The 20,712-nt window shown below is 36.9% G+C and overlaps 1 protein-coding gene across 2 annotated transcripts in view; it reads left to right on the forward strand.

Moving 5' to 3' along the window:
• LOC106883169 (receptor-type tyrosine-protein phosphatase T) overlaps positions 1–20,712 on the forward strand; it is a 201,176-nt gene that overhangs the window by 165,506 nt on the left and 14,958 nt on the right. For both annotated transcript variants that reach the window (XM_052970235.1, XM_052970236.1), the window contains exons 15-23: positions 625–701; positions 901–937; positions 3,607–3,824; positions 4,352–4,500; positions 9,605–9,740; positions 12,488–12,637; positions 13,475–13,574; positions 15,955–16,028; positions 20,221–20,355. In XM_052970235.1, coding sequence (XP_052826195.1) covers positions 625–701; positions 901–937; positions 3,607–3,824; positions 4,352–4,500; positions 9,605–9,740; positions 12,488–12,637; positions 13,475–13,574; positions 15,955–16,028; positions 20,221–20,355 — 1,076 coding nt within the window. The remainder of the gene's footprint in view (positions 1–624; positions 702–900; positions 938–3,606; positions 3,825–4,351; positions 4,501–9,604; positions 9,741–12,487; positions 12,638–13,474; positions 13,575–15,954; positions 16,029–20,220; positions 20,356–20,712) is intronic.

Raw genomic sequence — 20,712 nt, forward strand, 5'->3', positions numbered from 1 at the left:
TAGCAGCTACACTTTCAGCGCACCCTCCCCCACTACTGACTTGCTCACCTAGGTAACGGAAGCTATCAACTACTTCTAGTTTTTCTCCCTGGATTGAGACAGAAGTTGTTCTCTGCACATTTTCAGTGTTTATTGCTCCTGAGCATCTGCCACATACAAAAACTATCTTCCTAGTTAGCCTTCCTTTGATATTGCTGCACCTCTTATGTGCCCATAGCTTACACTGGGTACATCTTATAGAGTTTCTACCTACACCTTTTCTACAGATCGAGCAGGGCCATCTACCTGAAGGGGTTTGTGTTTTGTCTACCTTCCTACTTATTAGGACTTTGGTTTTAGCCAGGTTGACTCTAAGGCCCTTCGATTGTAGTCCCTGCTTCCACACAATATATGCTGATATATTGTCATATCTCTCTCTCTCTCTTTCTCTCTCTCTCTCTCTCTTTCTCTCTCTCTCTCTCTCTTTCTCTTTCTCTCTCTCTCTCTCTCACACACACACATTCATGTACATTCTTTAGAGAAAGAGTCTTTTGAAAGTACTTTTTGTATTGCATTATATGAAATAATCATTGTTTTGCATGTATGAATACAAACTTACCTGAATATATTTATCTATTGTAACAGATGACCATTCACGAGTTCACCTAGACTTGGTCCCAGGAGATCCCTATTCTGATTATGTTAATGCTTCATATCTTGATGTAAGTCTTTGACTATATTGTTGTTGTTTCCACTTCAGATAATCCTCATGTATTTATTACCTAGTTGACTATTTGTTCAAGGTCATTAGTCCAGTACCAAACCCTCACAGCCATTGTATCTCAATAGAGATTACTTTTGGTCTATTGTATTTTGAAGATTATTTGGAAAATTTAATCTTTCTTCTTTTTCATATTTTAGGGTTATAAAAGAGAAAAAGCATATGTAGCTTCGCAAGGTAAGAGTCTTTATTCATACTGATACTTTTATTGAGGAAAAAAGCTTTTGATGTTGCCTCTTAGAGCATTGTTATATCTATAACATTTTTATCCAAGCCACTTCTTCCCCATCATTTTCCTTCATATCAGTCATTCAGCTTGTAACGTTGAAAAAAGAAATCCCTACCTTTCTTCACAGCTTATCATATTTTACCAGTTTTATGAACCGTTTTGCAGATAGAATCATTAGTCTCTTTGAACTCTTGTATGATATCTTCTAATGTCTAACATACTTGTAGGAAAGTGGTTATACACCATTAGGTGTATACCCGCTTCCGTACATTAAATTTCTTGAAGAAACAACGGAACGCAGATTCTGAACTATGAACACAACAATATTTATTTACAGAGGAAATAGGCAGCACTTCGCCCTTTGGTTGCTGAGACGCCGTCAATGATGTTGAGTGGTTATTTGTCTAGCTCCAGAGTTGGAATGTTGGAGAGAGCTGTCTCCAGAGTTGGAATGTTGGAGAGAGGCTGCTTGATGACGTCCAGGCTCATCGCCAGCCGGCCGAGAAAGAGAATGAAAAACCGCGCGAAGCTTGGGTGTCGAATGACCACGCATGCGCACGAGACTCTTCCTGTATTCCCTCCGGAACCAGTCCCTGCGCATGCGTGGATAAGCTTTCCGGAAATGTTGTCTGCTATTTAAGGCGTCACTACATACTAAAACCCAATTCTGGAGATTAACTCATCACTTCTAAAATATGGTGTCAGTGAATGACTTCAGATTTCATTAATTTAATCTTTGCTAAATATATTAACAAAATAAGACTGAAAAATCTAATTCCATAGCTATTCTTGAAAAGTTTTACAGAGGTGGCAAATATGTACATTACCTTTGTTATTATTACTTTGCTGACCTTTATTCCTTGCCCTAGTTTTTGTCTAATGAAATAAAAGTGTCTGCTGTTTTCACTTCTTATGGAAAGGTTGTATTCCATTGGTCAGGCTGTTCATTTACTTTCAACACTTTCTGTGTAGAGTGCTCAGTATGTCTTGGTTGGTGATGCACAGACATGCACTGAAGATGTGGTATTTACAAAGATGTGTAAATTATCTTTGTAAATGGACAGTGAGCAGGTGTGCTCACTTTTTAATCAGATGTGTTTTCCCCACTGCTTGTCTCTTTGCCAGAAATGCAGTACTGGGTCAAGCATACAAAAAACACACAAAAAAAATAAATAAATAAATGAATAAAAATAAGAGGTGGGGGAGACTAAGTACATGACATCTAGAATATTGTCAGGCACTCACTGCTCTTAGCCAGTTAGCCAATGTGGTTGATGGAACTTCCTTGTTAGTGTTTGATAGAGGACTAGTGATAGGTAGAAGTGAAGATATTCTTGAGGAAACTCTCAGCTATAATGAGCTATAAACTCTCAGCTAGCTGGTCTATTCTGGAAAAATTTTATCCTAAGGACTATGGGTAATTTCTTGACAACACTGACCTGGCAATGTTACCAGGATGGAATGGAGGCACTGCTTGTTCAAGACCCACTCTACGGAGGCACAGAAGTACTGCTAACCAAGTCTGTTTGTGATGAGTGATGAAACTGTTTTGCTTGCATGTGAGAAAGGAAACTCAAGAAACTTGAAATAAATGAACAGAAACATGCTGAAAAACAACAACAACAACATGAGCAACATCATCAGCATTATTTAGCATCCATGTTCCATACTAGCTGGGCTAGGCAGTTTGACAGGATCGAATGGGCCCTAGAACTACATGTGCTCCTCTGTCTATTTTGGCATGGTTTCTGTAGTGGAATGCTCTTTTTAATGCCAACCTCTTTGCAGCATGTATTGGATGTTGTTGTTTTGTGTACTACTAGTGCTAATTAAGTTGCCATGCAGCTTGCAAGACTCTGAATCCTGAGAGAGAGAGGCAGGTTTATGCATGAGATGAGAGGTTAAAGCATGATATAAGGAGTCAGAGCAGAACAGGTTTCTTGTTGTAAGAGACTACATAGCTACTCATGTTTTAGAAGAGAAGGAATGGTGACTGGGATGGAACGGGGAAAAGATAAAATAGTGGTGATGTGGTGTCTCTGTGGATCCTTGAAGTTATGAGGTGAGTAGAAATGAGTGGTGGCAGAAGAACTGGGAGTGTGGGAAGTTAGAGGTTGCAAGGAATATAGGGGAGTGAGTGTTATATGTAAGGAATATAGGGGAGTGAGGGAATGGGAGAAGAGGTGAATATAATGAATGAAGAACAAATGTTGAATGGATGAGAAGTAGAGGAGGTAGCAAAAGGAGGTGGAAACTATGGAGATTGGACAAGGTTCAGTGGTGGATGTAGTGAATGATGGATAAGGAGTTGTAGGATCACCAATGGTGAATGGTAGTGAAGAGTGGTAGAATAATAATGATGATAGTGGGGGAGGGGGAGAATGAGACAGACAGACAGACAGAGATATTGATGACGATGAGTGATTTGAGGTAGGTTGTGAGTAGGAAGAGAAGGAAGTGGAAGAAGTGGTTGATGCTAATATTTTTATTTCCTGTTTTGTCTTTCTTTTCGCTTATCCAGGTAATTGCAAGTTATTTTGAACTTTTCCCACCATATAAAGAAACAATTGTTTTTATTTTTTATATGTGCTTCACTTTTTTTTTTTTTTTTCGTCAGGACCTAACAAACCCATGTTGAAAGATTTCTGGAGAATGGTATGGCAGAAAAATATTTGCAAAATAGTCATGCTTACAGATACTGTTGAAGCAAGTAAGAAGAAATGTGAAAAATATTGGCCAGATTCCGGTGTTGAAAAGTATGGCGAGATAGTTGTGGAAAATATTGATAATGCACATTTCACAGATTATATTATTAGAACATTTAAACTTAACAGAGTAAGTAGCCTAGTGTGTTAACCCCTCTTCGTATCCATTATGTTTTTGACTCATCGGCAATGTTTTCATGATAATTAAAAAAGAATCAAATCAGTGGTTTGATTCTGTAATAAATCAACAATTTGATAAATTATGTAATAAACCAACTAGAATTATTTAAAAGAAAATGTTTTCAATGAATATTTGAATCTATATGATATTTACTGTAAGTTTTAACTTCACTATCTATTAGTCTTTGTGATTCTCTTAAAAATTGTTTATTTGCATGCTTGCACTTAATATGGCTCTCTTGTCAAACTATGGCAATAATCACCTTGAATTGATGTTGTTAGAGTAATAACGTGATTTGATACAATGTTACCTCATTAAATTCATCAATGCCTCTATCTGTCTGTTTTCCTCAGTACCCACCCACCCACCTGTCTATCTATCCACCAGTCTATGTATCTAATCATCTACCAGTTATCAGTTAATTCAGCCATCCGCTGTCCTTAATAAATTCTATTCTGTTTTCTCTAATTCTACAGAATGAAAATACAAGGATTGTTAAACACTTTCACTTCATCACCTGGTCAGATCATGGAGCACCAATGCATCCGACCTCTTTATTAATATTCAAACGTAAAGTTAAACTTTATAACCCAAATAGTTTGGATCCAATCTTGGTCCACTGTAGGTGAGTATCTTATTTACTTTGCTCACTCAATCTTCATTAAAAAAAAAAAATTTAATCATCTTGTTTACTTTGCTTATTTAGTCCTCTTCTGAAAAAGGAAAAGAGTTAATATTTTGGTGGAGAAATCTATACCCTTTGTTGTGGTCATTGCTGTTTTTACTGCTGATACTTATGACTGCTCCAGCATTGGCCATGGCTTACTGGGTGAAACCAGTAAGAGTGCTTAAGTGACTGAATTGACTGGATACCAGAAGGCCAACCACAATGTACAGAAATGCAGAGAGGGACACCCTTGATAGATTAAGCTTGTGACCACTGAGCAGGTTCCACTGTACATGGCACCAATACCCTTGTGGATGACTGTTAAGTAGTGAGGTCAACTTCATTGAAAGCTTTTGCATGATCCAAATTCATCAGACCTCACCAAAGCCAGGGTTGTTATCCACCCCTCTTATCTGCAATATATATCATCAGGTGGAAATTGTCATGGACAGATTTACCAGGAATCATATGGGTTTGTATGTTTTTGATGGCAAGTGCCAACCTGTTGATGAGTGTCTTGGTGAAAACCTTGAACTTTGCATTCAGTAGAGTTATGCGTCTGAAATTATTAAAGATTTCCCCACTTTTTGTATCTTCTCTCTCAACAGTACTGCTATTCCCTAACTCACAGAACTTGGAATCTTCCTGTTCTGCTTTCGGTTGCAGTAGATATGAGTGAAAACTTCACTGAACTTTCTGTCATTGTTATAAACCAGTTCAAAGAAGGCTTTTATTCAAACTTTATTTCTGCTTGCTGTCTAATCCGTTAATCACAGCTGTCCAATGATTAAGACACATTGTTTTATATCAGGTAAAGACAGTATCCATCTATCAACGTCATTTGACACTATGCCACATTTTCATACTCAATACAAAATAAGATATCTGTGTTCTTATCCATTATTTACTATTGTAGAAAGAAATTAATGATGGGATATTAAAATTCATAACAGTTTTCCCTGCTGAGTGGAAAGTTTGTCATGATACATTCAAAACATAGAGTCCTTTAGATAAAAAGGGGTCTTGATAATTCATCCTGATCTCATTTTTCTCGTCTCTTTTCGTCCTTGAATAGTTGGCATTTTGTTAACCGTATTATTCTCATTCAGGTACTCTTCACAATTTTTGCTAATCTGCTCATGTGAGATTGTGTGTCAACACCGTATCTATTTGTCTGTTTCCAAATTGTACGTGTGCAAAGTTGGAAGGAATCATCTCCAACAATTTCGCATTTTCAGCAAGTGGATCCTCCTTATTTCTGAGATGTTGACGATGCAGTATTGTGCTTCCAATATTCTGGAGGAACTCAGGAAGATTGTTTCCCCACTGTTGATGATTATGAAAATTTAAACATTTGCTCATGTGGGGTTGTGTTGGCAACTGTACTGAGGAGTCCTTTCATGGCTGATAGTACCATGGGAAGGACTGTCAACCATTGTCCTTTATCTAGTTGTAGTGACTAAGTGCTAGATTTATGGTCTTCATGAGGGTACTGTTGGTCCTTTCACATTGGCCATTGCCTTGAGGTCCATAGAGAGATGTTCTAGTTTTTATTGTCCCGTTACTGTGAAGGAAGTCCAGGAGCTTCTTATTATCAAATTGGGTTCCTGTGTCAGAGTGGATACAACTTGGTGATCCAAACAATGAAATTAGGTTGGGAAATTACTGTTTTGGTACTCATGTCTTTGCATGGGTATGCGAATAGGTACCTTGAGTACCCATCAACTATTACCAATAAGTAGCAGTATTGTGTGGTTGATGGCAGGGGACCAACAAAGTCGATGGACAGGTGCTCTCAAGGTCTTGATGCCTATATTAATTGGCCCATAACTGGTTTGTGGAAGTGGGGTTTGAGTTTGTTGCATGTAAAGCGAGTGTCATTTTGTGGATTTTGTTGAGGGAGAACGACAGGTTTCATACTTTACAGTAGTGAAGTAGGCAGGTCACCCCTGGGTGGCACAGTTGTTGGTGAAGGGTTATTAGTATTGTAGTGTTTCTTGTTGTTGCGCATCTTGATAGTATGTCTGCTGTTTTGAGTTCCTGCTCTATAAGAGATTGTATAATTTATGTCTGAAACGTCCAAGTGCCAGCGTATAAGTTTTTCATTTTTGATTTTTGATGTCCCTTAGTTATTGAAGATCATCACCACCGAGCATTGGTCGGTGACGATGTTGCAGTATGGGGAAATGTATTAGGTGGCACCATTTGCAGTAACATTCTATGCTTTCCCATGCTTCTCTCTCAACAGTGGATTGGTGCTTTTCTGTTTTTGAAAGAGACCTTGAATAGAAGGCCACTGGCCTTCCTTGTTGTGATAGCGTCCCTCCCAAGGCTAGGTCGGAAGCATCTGTTTCGTTGGTAAGTGGTATTCCAGGTTGTGGAATGGCAAGTATGGCATTTACCAATGCAGTCTTTAGAGATGTGATTGCTGTTTTTGCTTCTCTGGCAGTCTTGCTTTGTTGATATTCTCTCTGGCTCTTGTAAATGGAATTGTGAGTATGGAGCACTTAGGTATCCACTTTGCATAATATGCAAAAACGCCTATTATTTGATTTAGTTCTCTCAATGTTCTTGGTTCTGGCATATCTTGTAGAGCTTGATACCTTTTAGGGTCATGTTTTTTGGTTGAATTTCCAATAATATGTTCAAGGAAGCTGATTTGCTTCTGAGAGAATTGACTCTTGATGGTCATTCCAGATGTTTCGGCTGCCTGGATAAATTTCCTGAGGTTATCGTCATTTCATGATGATCTTTGCCAACTATGATGATGTCATCTAGATAAGCAAAGGTTTTTTGAAGATTGTTTCTTTTTATGAATTCATCCATGATACACTGGAAAATTGCTGTGGCATTGATACAACCAGATGGGAGACATTTAAATTTGTACAGTCTTCCCCTGCTTTGAACACTGTCAGTTTATAGTCTATGGCTAAGAGTTCCACCGGGTGAAATGCAGCTGCCATATCTGTGTTGCTGAAAATCTTGTTTGCTGCTACTTCATTTAGAAGATCATTGATCTGGGGGTAGGGTAGGCATCCAATTGTGTGTAGATATGTATAGTGTTCGAGTAGTCGATCACCAGTCTTTTCTTCCTTCCATTAGATGTCACGAAGCATTGAACTCACCAGGGGCTACAGCTTTTCTGAATTATGTCCTCTGAAAGTAACCTGTCTATTTCGTGCTTAATAAAATCTGTGTCTCTAGGATTGCGTCTTGAAATTGTTGTAATTGGTTTGAGCTTAGAGGTCTTAATGTCAGTAAGTAGTTCATATGTGGTGCATTTTAGGCTTGACATGGACATGCAGAATGACACAGGTTTGAATGTGCCCTTGAAGACAATTGTAACTGCTGAGTGTTGACTGAGGATATCGATTCTGATGATGACCAGAGCTACAAGGTGGCCGGCCACAAGGAAATTAGTGTTATATGCGTTATTTCCCAGTTGTTGTTTGCTACTGAATTTGCCTTTAATTTCCAGTGCTGTGTTGTTGGCCAAGCTAACTTTTTCTGCGCAGGTATGATCATATTGTAATTCCCAAACTGCAAGAAGATTTGCTTCTATAAATGTCCTCGTCAGAACCCATGTCAAGAAGGGCTTGTGTATTGTTGTCCTTAATTTTAATGGGTACCAGCTGTCCTGTACCATTTGTTACTGCTAAAATGATGGATGATAAGGTCCCATCACTGTTTTCCTCTGAGTTGCTCTTGGGCTCTGTGATAGCTGCTGTTTTAGGGAAGTTTTGTTTCTTGGTGGCTTTTTTGAGAGGCAGACTTTCTCCCAGTGGCCTTTCTCCTGACACCTTCTGCAAGTGGAGTTTCTCGCCAGGCATTGATTTTTTTTTTTTTTTTTTCATGGATGTCTCCACCACACCAAAAGCATGCTGATTTAGCAGCTGTAAAATGGGGTAGTTGATCGATACCAACTGAACCTTGTGATAAGTTGCAAGTGTCTTCAATGGCCACCTCCATGGTTTGAGCAAGCTTATTGAGTGTTTCTAAGCTGTTGTCTGATGATTCGAGAAGTCTTTGTCTGATTGATGGTGATTGAAGCCCAGCCACAAAGGCATCACCAATTAGAATTTCTCAGTAATGATCTGCCGTTAGAGCTTGAATTTTACACTTCTTGGCTTGCCATAAATTCTTCTATAGACTTGTTTTCTTTTTGTTTTCGAGTTCGTAGCTTATGGTGCATCATTATGTTTGAACCTTTCTTTATGAACTTTGAGTCCAGGCGTTCTATTGCTTTTGCGAAGGTTTCAGATTCTTTGGCGATAGGTAGGTCCTTGCTCTGCAGAGGACTAAGAGTATCTCCAGTTTAAATTCATCTGGAACTTTTGCTTATGCAATGTAGATGTGTAGCATCTGTTTCCAGTAAATATAATCTTCCTCGGTTGGGTCATCTAGAAGGGTCTCCTCAAGCATTTTGGCATCTATTTAGAATCAAGTTTGAATAAAATTTGTCATAAACCAGTTCATAGAAGACTTTTATTCAAACTTTATTTCTGCTTGCTGTCTAATCTGTTAATCACCGCTGTCCAACAATTAAGATGTGTTGTCTAATATTAGGTAAAGACAGTATCCATCTATCAACGTCATTTGACACTATGCTGCATTTTCATACTCAATATAAAATAAGATATCTATATTTTTATCTAATATTTACTATTGTAGAAAGGAATTAATGATAGGATACTATAATTAATAACAGTCATGTTTACATAAAGCTCATAGGGCAGACCAACCAAACTCAGTGATATGCTCCTTTCACAATTACTCACTGTATCTCATTGCTAAGCTTCTGTTAAAAACTTTCTGCAAGGACTCTGGTGAGATTTGTGACAGGCATCAAAGGTCACTGTGTGGTTTACTGCTTTCACTGAAGAGCTGGGAAAAGTGTTGCTGTAAAGCTGCACACTTCTGCTTGAAACCAAACAGAATGTGCCAGTCCTGATCTGTTGAAGTCAGAATCTTGACCAATAATAATAATAACAGCAAGAGAAATGAGATGATGGATTAAGTTTACATTTGCTAGGTATTTTTATAATTGTTGTTATTGTTTTAGTGCTGGCTCCGGACGTACTGGATGCTTTGTTGCCTTGGACTACTGTATGGAGCAAGCGAAGAGTGAAGGCATTGTAGATGTTCTCGGATGTGTTCAATTGATGAGGACAAACAGAGTTAATATGATTCAGAATATTGTAAGTATTTGTTAGTGTTGCTAGCTCTTGCAAAATGTCTTTTATTTGAGGTCATATTTATGGATTACATTTTGTCCCATTTAAGAAAAAAAAAAAAAAAAGGATTAATATCTGTTTCATAGTGTGGCATTATTGCAGAATACAGTGAGGCTTTTGTTTACAACTTTTTTGCTATCACATTTATACATGCACAGAAAAATGAATGTTTGAATACACATGTTTTGAAGAAAAAATTTAAAGAATAAAGAATAAGAAAACAAAATTATTGTTAAACAAAATGCTAACATTTAAAAAAATAATAACAATCTTTGTGACAATAATGACAATAATGATAAAAATATTGGTAGTGACATTCATGCATACAACTGCAAGTGGAGGTGACTTGAATCTGGGTCAAATGCATCGTTTGTAAACATTCTACTAAATAAAAGAAACGTTTTGAAGGAAAAACTACAGCATGGAGGTATTTTGTTATTAAGCAGAGTATTTCTCTATAGCAACAAATTACATGGAAAGGCAAAAAAAAAAAAAAGACTAAAATAGCTGGAGTTTGTAAAACTATGAAGGATTTCATTGTGTCCTCTAGGGAGCGACTGGAGATAATCTTTGTTGACATGGTGAAAGAAATGTCATTTATAGGAAGCAAAAGAAGCACAAGTTCAAATAGTTAGAAACACACCTGGCTATTAGTTTGTCTTACAGTATGTGGGATGGAGAAACACAGGTGTCACTAATCAAGATATTGGTGATAATGTCAACTCTTGGTTTCTGGTCACTTTTTTGATGGAGTATGGAATGTGGTCAGTGCTTACTCTCAGTGATATGTGGTTGGGTGTGATCACAATGGACAAAGAGGCTCTCATGACTGCAGAATTACAAAAAAATCCCAGATCTGTATTCTGTAAAGAGTGCTGAGAGGTAAAAAAAAAAAGCCCAGCTATTACACGTATATCAGTAAAAGTCATTTAAAGATTATTTTTCATCAAGAAGGTTTGAAAGGAGGAAATCAGCTACAAACTACAAGACTACTGTTCCTAGAATACCATGAAATACAACTCGGGTGATACTAGAGAAAATTGCTTGATCCTCATTTGCAGGACTTAAACAGGACACTGAAAAACTCTTCCCACAGCCAAAATTAATGATAACAATGAAGTGTCAGAGAGATCAACAGAAACAACAACAGTAAGCAACACCCATTGCAGCTACATGAAGGGTCAGAGTAATTGCATTGCCCTCAACACAAGAAGCAATTACAGAACTCTCAGCAATACTACCACATTGAATTCATCATCGTCATCATCATCATCATCATTTAACATCCGTTGTCCATGCTGGCATGGGTTGGACGGTTTGACTAGAACTGGTAAGCTGGAAGGCTGCATCAGATTCCAGTCTGATTTGGCATGGGTTTCTACGGCTGGATCCCCTTCCTAATGCCAACCACTCTGAGAGTGTAATGGGTGCTTACATGTGCCACTGGCACGGATGCCATTTGCATGACACTGGTATTTGCCAAGTTTGCGATTTTGCTTGACTTGATGGGTCTTCTCAATCACCACATAATGCCAAAGGTCTGGTCATCGCCTCTGTGAATTGTGAAGATGAAAACCAAATGCAGTTTTTACAGGAGAAAATAGAAGAACTAACCTTGTCACAAAGTTTCTGGAACTGTGTAGGTGAACTGTGAACCTTAGATCTTCAGTAAATACAGTCCTCAACAAAACAACACTGAACTGATCAATTTAATGCATGAATTAAAGAGAAGTATATCTTAGAGTATGTGGATCAATGAAGAGTTGGGGGTTCACAGCTTGAAGCATGATGAAGACGCAATATTGGTTAAAATTATAAGAGAGGTGTAGGACACTTTTAGATGTTAATTGGGTAAAATACCTTGCAATATTTAGTTCTGGTTTTTTACATTCTAAGTAACAATCCTGCCAAGGTCAGCTTTGCCTTTCAGCCCTCTTTAATCCCTCCTTTTAAATTTCATTAAGCGAGATTGTTTTCTCTATGCTCTTGAAAGATCAAATAAAGGAGCCACTGTCTGATATCTGGACTGGCATCTAATTCATTGACCAGGTCATGGTTTATGGTCCTATCTACCTGAACTTCATGACCTAAAGTGAAACATAAGGCAAAAATTATACTTGAAATATCTGCACATAGGCCCATACCATTGTATACATACCTGTGTAATATCAAGGTTACTGCCAGGGGTATTGGCAGTAGCATTGAACAACTTGCTTATCATCTTTGTGGCACAATACCGTGGGGTAAATGCAGAGGTGATGAGGAGTGACATGGAGCAAGCATGGACTTGTGAGTTCTTATGTCTCCTCAAGACTACAGAGCCATTGTGGATCTGTACCTTATGATTGACACAAACACATAAGCAATGGAATTAGTAGTGCAAGGCAGAAAGCCCTGCTGTTATGCTTGTGGCGTTTAGAGTTACTTGAGGGCTTTCTACTTCAAGAATGTAGAAAACCAAAGAGAGAAAGAGAAATGTTATGAATGCTAGCCATATCCTAAATGAATGAACTATAAAATGAATGTTGAAACCAAGCCTATATTATTAAAACTGTATTAATTGTGTCAATCCATAGTATTTGCCATAGCTTTGTTTTAGCTTCTATACTTCAGCTTTTAGCTCTATCAAACAAAACTTCCTACATCTTGATCATGCTATGTAAATACCAACACACTTTATTCTATCTCTTTTTTTCATTTTCTCTCTTCAGGACCAGTACATATTTGTGTATGATGCTTTGTTAGAAGCCACTATGGCTGGTGAAACTACCATTCCAAGATCAATGTTTAATGAGACCTACCAGAAATGGTGTCTTCCAAATAAAGATTCATTTTTGAGTAATATAGAGGATCAATTTAAAGTAAGCTATCATGAAAACTTGCTATTTTTGGTGTTTTGTTTGTTCTATTAGTGATGAATGTCAAAAAAACATTTTAATGTATTTAATGAAAGTTTCATTATCCACCCACACTCATCATACCTGTACTATTATAAGTTGAAGATAGAATTCAAGCTTAAAATTTTCAAGCCTATATTTCTAAGCAATAAAATTAATTTTGCAACATGATTAATCTTCAAAGTTCATTGTCTTTGCATCTAGATTAATTTCGAACCCGGATAACTTTGAAACAAAAATCATGAAATAAGATTTTCTTGTGTCAAATCTCATGTTCTCATAACCATATTTCAAAATATGACTATGTTCCAATTTAAGAGACATATACTAAGCTACTGGAACATATTATCATATTTCTAATTAGCACATACTGCTTATGTGTTTCAACTTAATTTCTAAAATAATCTGGAATTTGCAAAGATGAGTGGAAGTTAATATAAGTAACTTTTCTTGTTTTTTGGCTATATGAATCTGGTGTTTGAAATACAGCTTCATGTTTTTATATAAAACTGGTAGATTATTTACCTAGTGAAATCTCAACTTGCCATTTCTATAACAATGCAAATATGATCTACATTGAGCACTTTAACATGAGAGGTCATAGACGGCTTGAGAACAAAGAACAGTCTCTCTAGTAAATTGGAAATGAATACTGAAGATTTTCTCAGTTTTCACTGGTTCAGTCCTCAACAGTAAATAGGTACTATTGATGCATGTTTCAAGAAGAGGTTAGGGTGGAGTGAGGATGGGGTTCTTAAATATTTAAATCCTTTCAAAATTCTGTTTCTTCTCTAATTTCAGGTATTATATCAACTGTGTCAACCAGTTCCTCGAGATGAATACCGTGCAGCTCTTGAAAGTGAAAATCTCTCTAAAAATAGGTTTAAGAATATATTGCCAGGTGAGATTCTGTTTACATTAGGCTGTGTTTAATAATAAACTCAGTCAAGACTTCAAAGTGTCCAAGAAGGGAGAGTCAAAGGGAAGCAGGGAGCTATGAAATTATTTCCTTTTGAAGAAAATGATTTCAAATTTTAGCACAAGGCCTACAAGTTTAGGAGAGGAGGTAAATTGATTACACTGATACCAGTACTCAACTGGTACTTATTTTATCGACCCCCAAAAGGACAAAAGGCAAAGTTGACCTTGGCGGAATTTGAACTCAGAATGTAAAGATGGACGAAAGGCCACTAAGAATTTTGTCTAGCATGTTAATGGTTCTGCCAGTTCACTGCCTTCCTTTGAAGAAAATAATAATGTTCTTTTTATCTGTACAGAGAGTCAAGCTGTGCCAACAAGAACATCACCACCAAAATTGGTAACTCAGCTTAACTCTTTTGATACCATCTCGCCTGAGACTTATCTTGGCCTTGTGATGTAAACTCTCTGTTTTAAAGTGATTTAAATTTTAAAATCTATCAAAACATCATATTAATTTATGTTCTAAACATCACTTCAATAATGACAAAATTATTTTACAAATTTCTTATTATTTTGAAATGAATCAAAGGCCAGTGCATTTCAATAGAAATTTGGTAACAAAAAGGTTAACAAATCTGAAAAAAAAAAATGATATACAATAATGAACTGTTGACTTTCTTATAAAGGATTGTTATAAACACATTTGCTTCCTAACCTTGACAGCTCAGTAAGTTGAAGCACAAAGAATTGAAATTTCTTCATAAATACAGAATTAAAATACTTGCAGGGGTATTGAATATCTATGACCTTGTAGTTCAATGTCATAGTCATTTCACTGATTTGCTTCTGTTATTCTCAGGGCCATCAATAGTTACTGATTATTAATCTGTTCTAGTCACTTTTAGACTGTTCTCCTGTAGTCATATCTCATTTTCTGAACTTATTGAATGAATACTTATTGTGAGTACTAAATCCACTTGCCGTAGTTGAGAGGTGGGGGTTAGTCACTACCTTTGACTTCAGCCCTTAGCTGGTACTTTATTTAATTGACCTTGAAAGGATAAAAGGTAAAGTTGACCTTGGTGGGATTTGAACTCAGAATGTAGAGAGCTGGAACAAATATCACAAAGCATTTTATCTGATGCTCTAATAATTCTACTAGCTTGCTGCGCTTATAATGCTATTTTGGGAGGAGAGGGTCAGTTGATACCATCAACCCCTAAAGGATGAAAGACCAAAGTTGACCTCAGCAAGATTTGAACTCAGCTGAGGCAAATGTCACAGGGCATTTTTTCCTAAATAATCACCATTGTTTCTAATTCAAGCACAGGTACAGTAATTTGGAGGAAAGGGAGTTAGCTGATAGCATTGAACCCACTACTATATTGGTATATCATTTTATTGACCTAAGAGGAATAGAAGGTAAAGTTGACTTCAGTAGGCTTTGAACACAGAACATAGAGAACTAGAAAAAAATACCCAAAGTATGTCAAATAGACTTTGACACCTAAATGATTTTGTCAATCTAGGTTCTAAATGATGATAATACTGGCGATGAGAGGGTATTATAGACCAACCAGGAGAACGCTAGGCAAAATATATTCTGTACTTATTTCACTTTGCATTCTGTATTCAAATCTCACCAGTGCTAATCAAGTACTTGGTTGATGTAATTAATGGTATTCTCTCTCCAAATTGGTGGCTTTATACCTATTTTAAAAATCATTATTATTCAGAAATATTTGAATACCAGACTAAATGCCTTACAAAATTCTCCCTTCATTACAAGTTCAAATCCTTTTGGGTTCTGTTTATCTCTCCAGGTTGGATAAAATAAATATTTTGTAGGGTTAAGTGCAGTTCTTCCCAAAGTCTGTGTCTTGTTCCAAATTATTATTGTTGATATATACTATTTTGTTGGAGATAGGATTGTAAGAAATGGTAGAGGGGTGGGTAAAAGGCTCTGTGGTATTTAGTTGTTTGTCTTTACATTTTGATTTCAAATCATGTTTATGTCAAATTAGCCTTTCATTTCTTCCAGACAAGATAAAATAACTACATTACATGCAAGAGTCATTTGACTACATCTCACCATCACAAAATATATGGTTTTAGTAATTAGTACCATTATAATTATTGGTTTCAAATTTTGGCACAATTTCAAGGGAGGGGTAAGTTGATTACATTGACCCCAGTGCTCAACTGATACTTATTTTATTGACCCGAAAGGACAAAAGGAAAAGTTGTGATGATATTATTGTTTACTTTTTGTTCTATATCTCTACAGAACTTCTATTTTTCACTAAAATACTCTGTGATTTGTATCAGAAAGTTAAACATTGTTATTTATACTTCAACAGCAAACCGATGTCGGCCATATCTTTACACAATGGCAGATGATTGCAATGACTATATTAATGCAGTTTTTCTACCTGTAAGTTACAACCTAAGCTTTGTTCTATCATTTTTTGTGGGGTATGTCTTGTCTCAGGTCTACTCATTTTGAATTAAACCTGTAATGTATAAAAGATGAATAGCTTCAAGATTGTCTCATGATGATGTAAATATTCTGTATGAAGTAATGCAGTTAAAGATGTTTACACAAAATATATTGAACACTGATAAGTACTGCTTGTATCATAAAGGCCAAAAAGCTCACTAAAATTTGTATATTTGAAAGTGTTCTTGTTTAACTTTCAGGACAACCCTGATCCAGCAAACTTACTATTAAAGATGTTCCAGCCATTTTGTCTTTCTTTTAGACAAAATATATGTAGGATGTGTGTCTTTTTTTCTTTAAGGACAATAGATTGTGATTTGAGAGATATTTTGGCTATTGTTTCTAGCAAGTCGAGTGACCCCCCGCCTGCCTTCATTGGCTTACTATATTTGAAAGTGTGATAAATGTTGGTGGGATCCACAAAACCATTAGTGAGCATTCTTCTAGAATGAGAAGCATAGAGTGAAGTTGAAAGTCACACAATATATAATAATAATGAAATTATTATGTATATTGCTCAGGTGCATTACAACTCATCAAAGGTGCATGTACAGTTCATAGAATTATGTACAAAAGCCAGGAAAGAACAGTGTATGAGTCATGATATATATGTGTGCATGCATATAGAGGGGGTGATATCAGGTGTTGTGTTAGTGAATATCAAGAAGCATGGCGGTTTTAAAAGACACAATGTTTTGGCAACTAACAATTGATGCAGGTAGTTTGTTTCATGCTTCAGCAACTCTGAGTGTGAAAAAAATGTTTCTGAAAGTCATGGGAGCTGTGCTGTTTTCTGACTTTGCAGGCATGCCCAGGTGTGTTAGACAGATAGAGCTCAAAAAGGTGCTCATAAAAGTGCTCAAGGCATGATGGTTAATAATTTTGTGGGTGTTTACGAAGTCAGTTGCCAGATGGAGCTTCAATGTATCTCTGCCCAGGGAAGCAAGGCGTTCAGAGTATGGTAGATGCCTGATGGGGGGTTTTCGCTTGGTTGCACATCTCTGAACAGTTTCCAGGAGGCCAGTGTCCTGAGCAAGATAGGAGTTTCAGACTGGTCATACAAATTCCAAGTGTGGCCACATCATAGCCATATACAGCCTTAAATACATATCTGGAAAATGGCTGACAAAGGTCTTGCTGAATGATGCCAAGACACCCTCGGCCTTCTTGACAATTTTAGAAATGTGCGTTGTCCTGCACAAATCGCTGCTGACAGTAATGCCCATCTCATGCTGTCCTAGAACCATGACTACCTCTTTTTGGCTGAGAATAAAGGACTCTAGCCAGTTAAAAAGATCATCTTTCACACCCATTGGAGAGTCTTTTGTGTGGCACAGAATTAAAAGCTTTTGCAAAGTCAAGGTAAACAACATCCACCCATGAGCTCCCATCAGTGACCCAGGTAATGTCTTCAAGAAACTCAATAAGTTGATCACAGCAGCTGGAATTAAGGATAAACCCAAATTGCGAGGGGCCAGATAAGGCTGTGAGAATTCCAGAAGTTCCAGAGTGTTCCTCTGATGCAGGATTCCATCAGTTTGGCAATGCAGCTAGTAAGACTGACTGGATGATAGTTGACAGGCAACGTGCGGTCACCCTTTTTGAACAGAGGAATGGCACTGGCAGTTTTCCACTGCTCCGGAGTATCACAATTAATATATATAAGTATGCTTCAATGAAAATGAATATTCTTTAAAGAATATCTGAAACTGCACAGCCTCTGATCCCTCTCTCTTTTCCTACATGCCTTACCGACTGATGTCAACAATCAGGGATCTCCGTATTGAAAATTCATAAATTTTCTTGGAAAAGATATAGCAATAATTTCCATCTATTTTCTACCAGTTTATTTGCAGTTTACTCTGCTAGTCTCCTGCTTTTCCAAGCTTATGCTTGATGCACAGGGCTTATTTTAAACCCTTAGACTGGTGGACTGGTTCATGTAACATTAGAAAATGTCTATACATCAGTGCCTGTGTGACACATGTCTAGAGTCCAGTAACCCCCTAATCCAGTGCACCTTAATCATATGATTTTCTGCGTTGTTAATCTATAACTGCAAAATTTGTGAGGTACTACCACTGTAAGCCAGAGTGAACCTGCTGATTAAGGGTTAACTCCATATTCCTTAAAGCAGGAACCCATTCACCACCAGATGCAGTTTAATGTCTTGCCTGGGACAGTTTCCAGAGGCAATATTTTAGTATCAACATTTACTATAAATGTACTTAATCTTATAGACAGCCAAATGGAATTGGTCACAAATGTGTTTGTTGTATTGATAATCATCTTTTGTCTTCTTTAATCTTTGATAAGTTTACTTCATGACAGTTAGGAATGTTGATTCAATGTATCTATGCATCACCAACAACAGCAATACACCACAAATATCATTACCATAAGCAACTCCACTATCAAAACCACCATCACCAACAACATCATCATTCATTTTATGACCTGTTTTTTTTTCATTTGCTTTCATGGGTTGGATGGTTCTCAAGGCATCTCCTCTTATGTTGTATCACCTAGTAACTAACATATACCAGCTATTTACTCTGTTGTTTTTTAGCATGATTTTTACAACTAGGTACCCTTCCTATTATCAACCACTTAACAGTATGGACTAGGTGCATTTTATCATACCACAGAGGTTGTCTGTAGTGGGTCTAAAAATTTCCCTGTAGCCTGTATCTGCCCAGATAAGCTTGTGTATGATGTGGCATATAAGCTTTCTGTTTCTTCCAATTGATCTTTTTTATCATTAACAATATCTTCAACAGCAACATTGTAGCATTTTCATCAAAAGTACTACTGCTGCTAACACTATCACCTAAAAAAAAACAACAATATCATTGCTATTGTAGTGACGTCATTGTCGGTATATTCATACAGCATGGTTATTCGGCTGTTGGTTGTTCGATCACTTGTCCGCTGTTCCCGTCACGAGTTAATTGCGACTCGAAGAGAGTGATACAAAACACGTCCTTCGCCCACGAAGTTGTCGTCGCAAGAGAAAGATAAAACGCGGGAAAATGTTGAGAGAGTCGAACTACGCATGCGCATGGGACTCTTCCTGTGTTCCTTCCGGAACTAGTCCCTGCGCATGCGTGGATGAAAACGCAGTAATGGCGACTGTATTTTGGCGCCAAATGACGTCACTACACTATTAATATCAACATCAGCTACAATATCACAAACACTACTGCTATAGTCAGCACCATCACTAGCATAAACACCTCTGCTGCCACTACTGTCAACAACACAACCATGAACTGATAAAGAAGTGTCCACACGATCTCTTGACTTGCAAAAAATAAGTCAAATCCCTCTCAAGTCACATCCTACTATCTTAAGAAGAATACATTTGATAATGCAATTCCTGATATACAAAACAGATGGAATGGTCACAGCTGGAATGCCTTTGATCTTAAGTCTACTTGATTAAGGCTGATCTGTTCCTAAACAAATCCAACCACAATGCATTTACTAACACTTTTGTTTTATTGTCGACAATCAAATCTTTTTGTCTGACTAAAATGTTCAACATGAGTATATGAAACACAAATGTAATATTTGTATTTGTATTTTCAGCTTCACCTTATGTATAGCATAATTATCTGGTCTAAAGCTAGTAAGAATAATTTTGATAAAGGGGTTCAAGTTAGTAGAGCAATGATTTCCTCTTAATTAATAGGATCGACTGTCACTCTGGCAATCAATGATAGAACATGTATCAGTACACGCATATCTTGTGCCTTCCTCTAAAGTATACCATAAAACACCAGGACCAGAAAAGAAAGAAATATTTGTAATGATTTCTTAGTAACCATCCAAACAAAATATTGATGTTATAATTAATTGTTAATTTAATATTTTCTACTATTTAGATGTATTCTGAATTCAACTTATTTCACCAACCTATTGTCGTCAATACTTATGTCATTTCTTATTTAATTATATTTCAGAGTAGTCCCTTGTCCTTTTTAAACCATAATTAGTCATTTACATAATGATTTGTTTTTCAACACTAACAGCATAGTTTTAATAGATTAAAACATCATATAAGTTGGTATTTTGCTATCAATGTTTATTAATTCTCTCTCTCTTTCGGTTTCTCCACATACAGGGTTACACCAGACAGATCGCATACATTGTAACACAAATGCCTTTACCAAAGACTTTAGCTGATTTCTGGCGCTTGCTTTATGATCATCAATCTGACACTGTAGTCATGCTGAATGACTATGACCGCAATGATAAGGTAAATTCGGATCTTTTTTAAAACGGGGGCCACATTTTTCATTAACGAAACACTTTGAAACTTGGAACACTGGTAGAATGTGTCATATAAAACATCTTTTTCTCTTAGTCTTCTTAAAAAAAAAAGAAATCCATAAATTATTCCATGTTAAAGTTGTCGTATTTCTGTAATTTCAACCAATCACTGACGTCCATTCAGCCGATATACATTAAGCGCCGACTACATAAACAAACGATTCTGAAACAATTAACCCTAACCCTAACTCTAACCCTAACCCTAACCCTAACTCTAACCCTAGGGTTAGGGTGAGGGTTAGGGTTAGGGTTAAAGCAAATTTAAAATGAAAAAAGCAAATAA

The sequence above is a fragment of the Octopus bimaculoides genome, chromosome 8 (assembly GCF_001194135.2).
Source record: "Octopus bimaculoides isolate UCB-OBI-ISO-001 chromosome 8, ASM119413v2, whole genome shotgun sequence".
Classification (NCBI taxonomy): domain Eukaryota; kingdom Metazoa; phylum Mollusca; class Cephalopoda; order Octopoda; family Octopodidae; genus Octopus; species Octopus bimaculoides.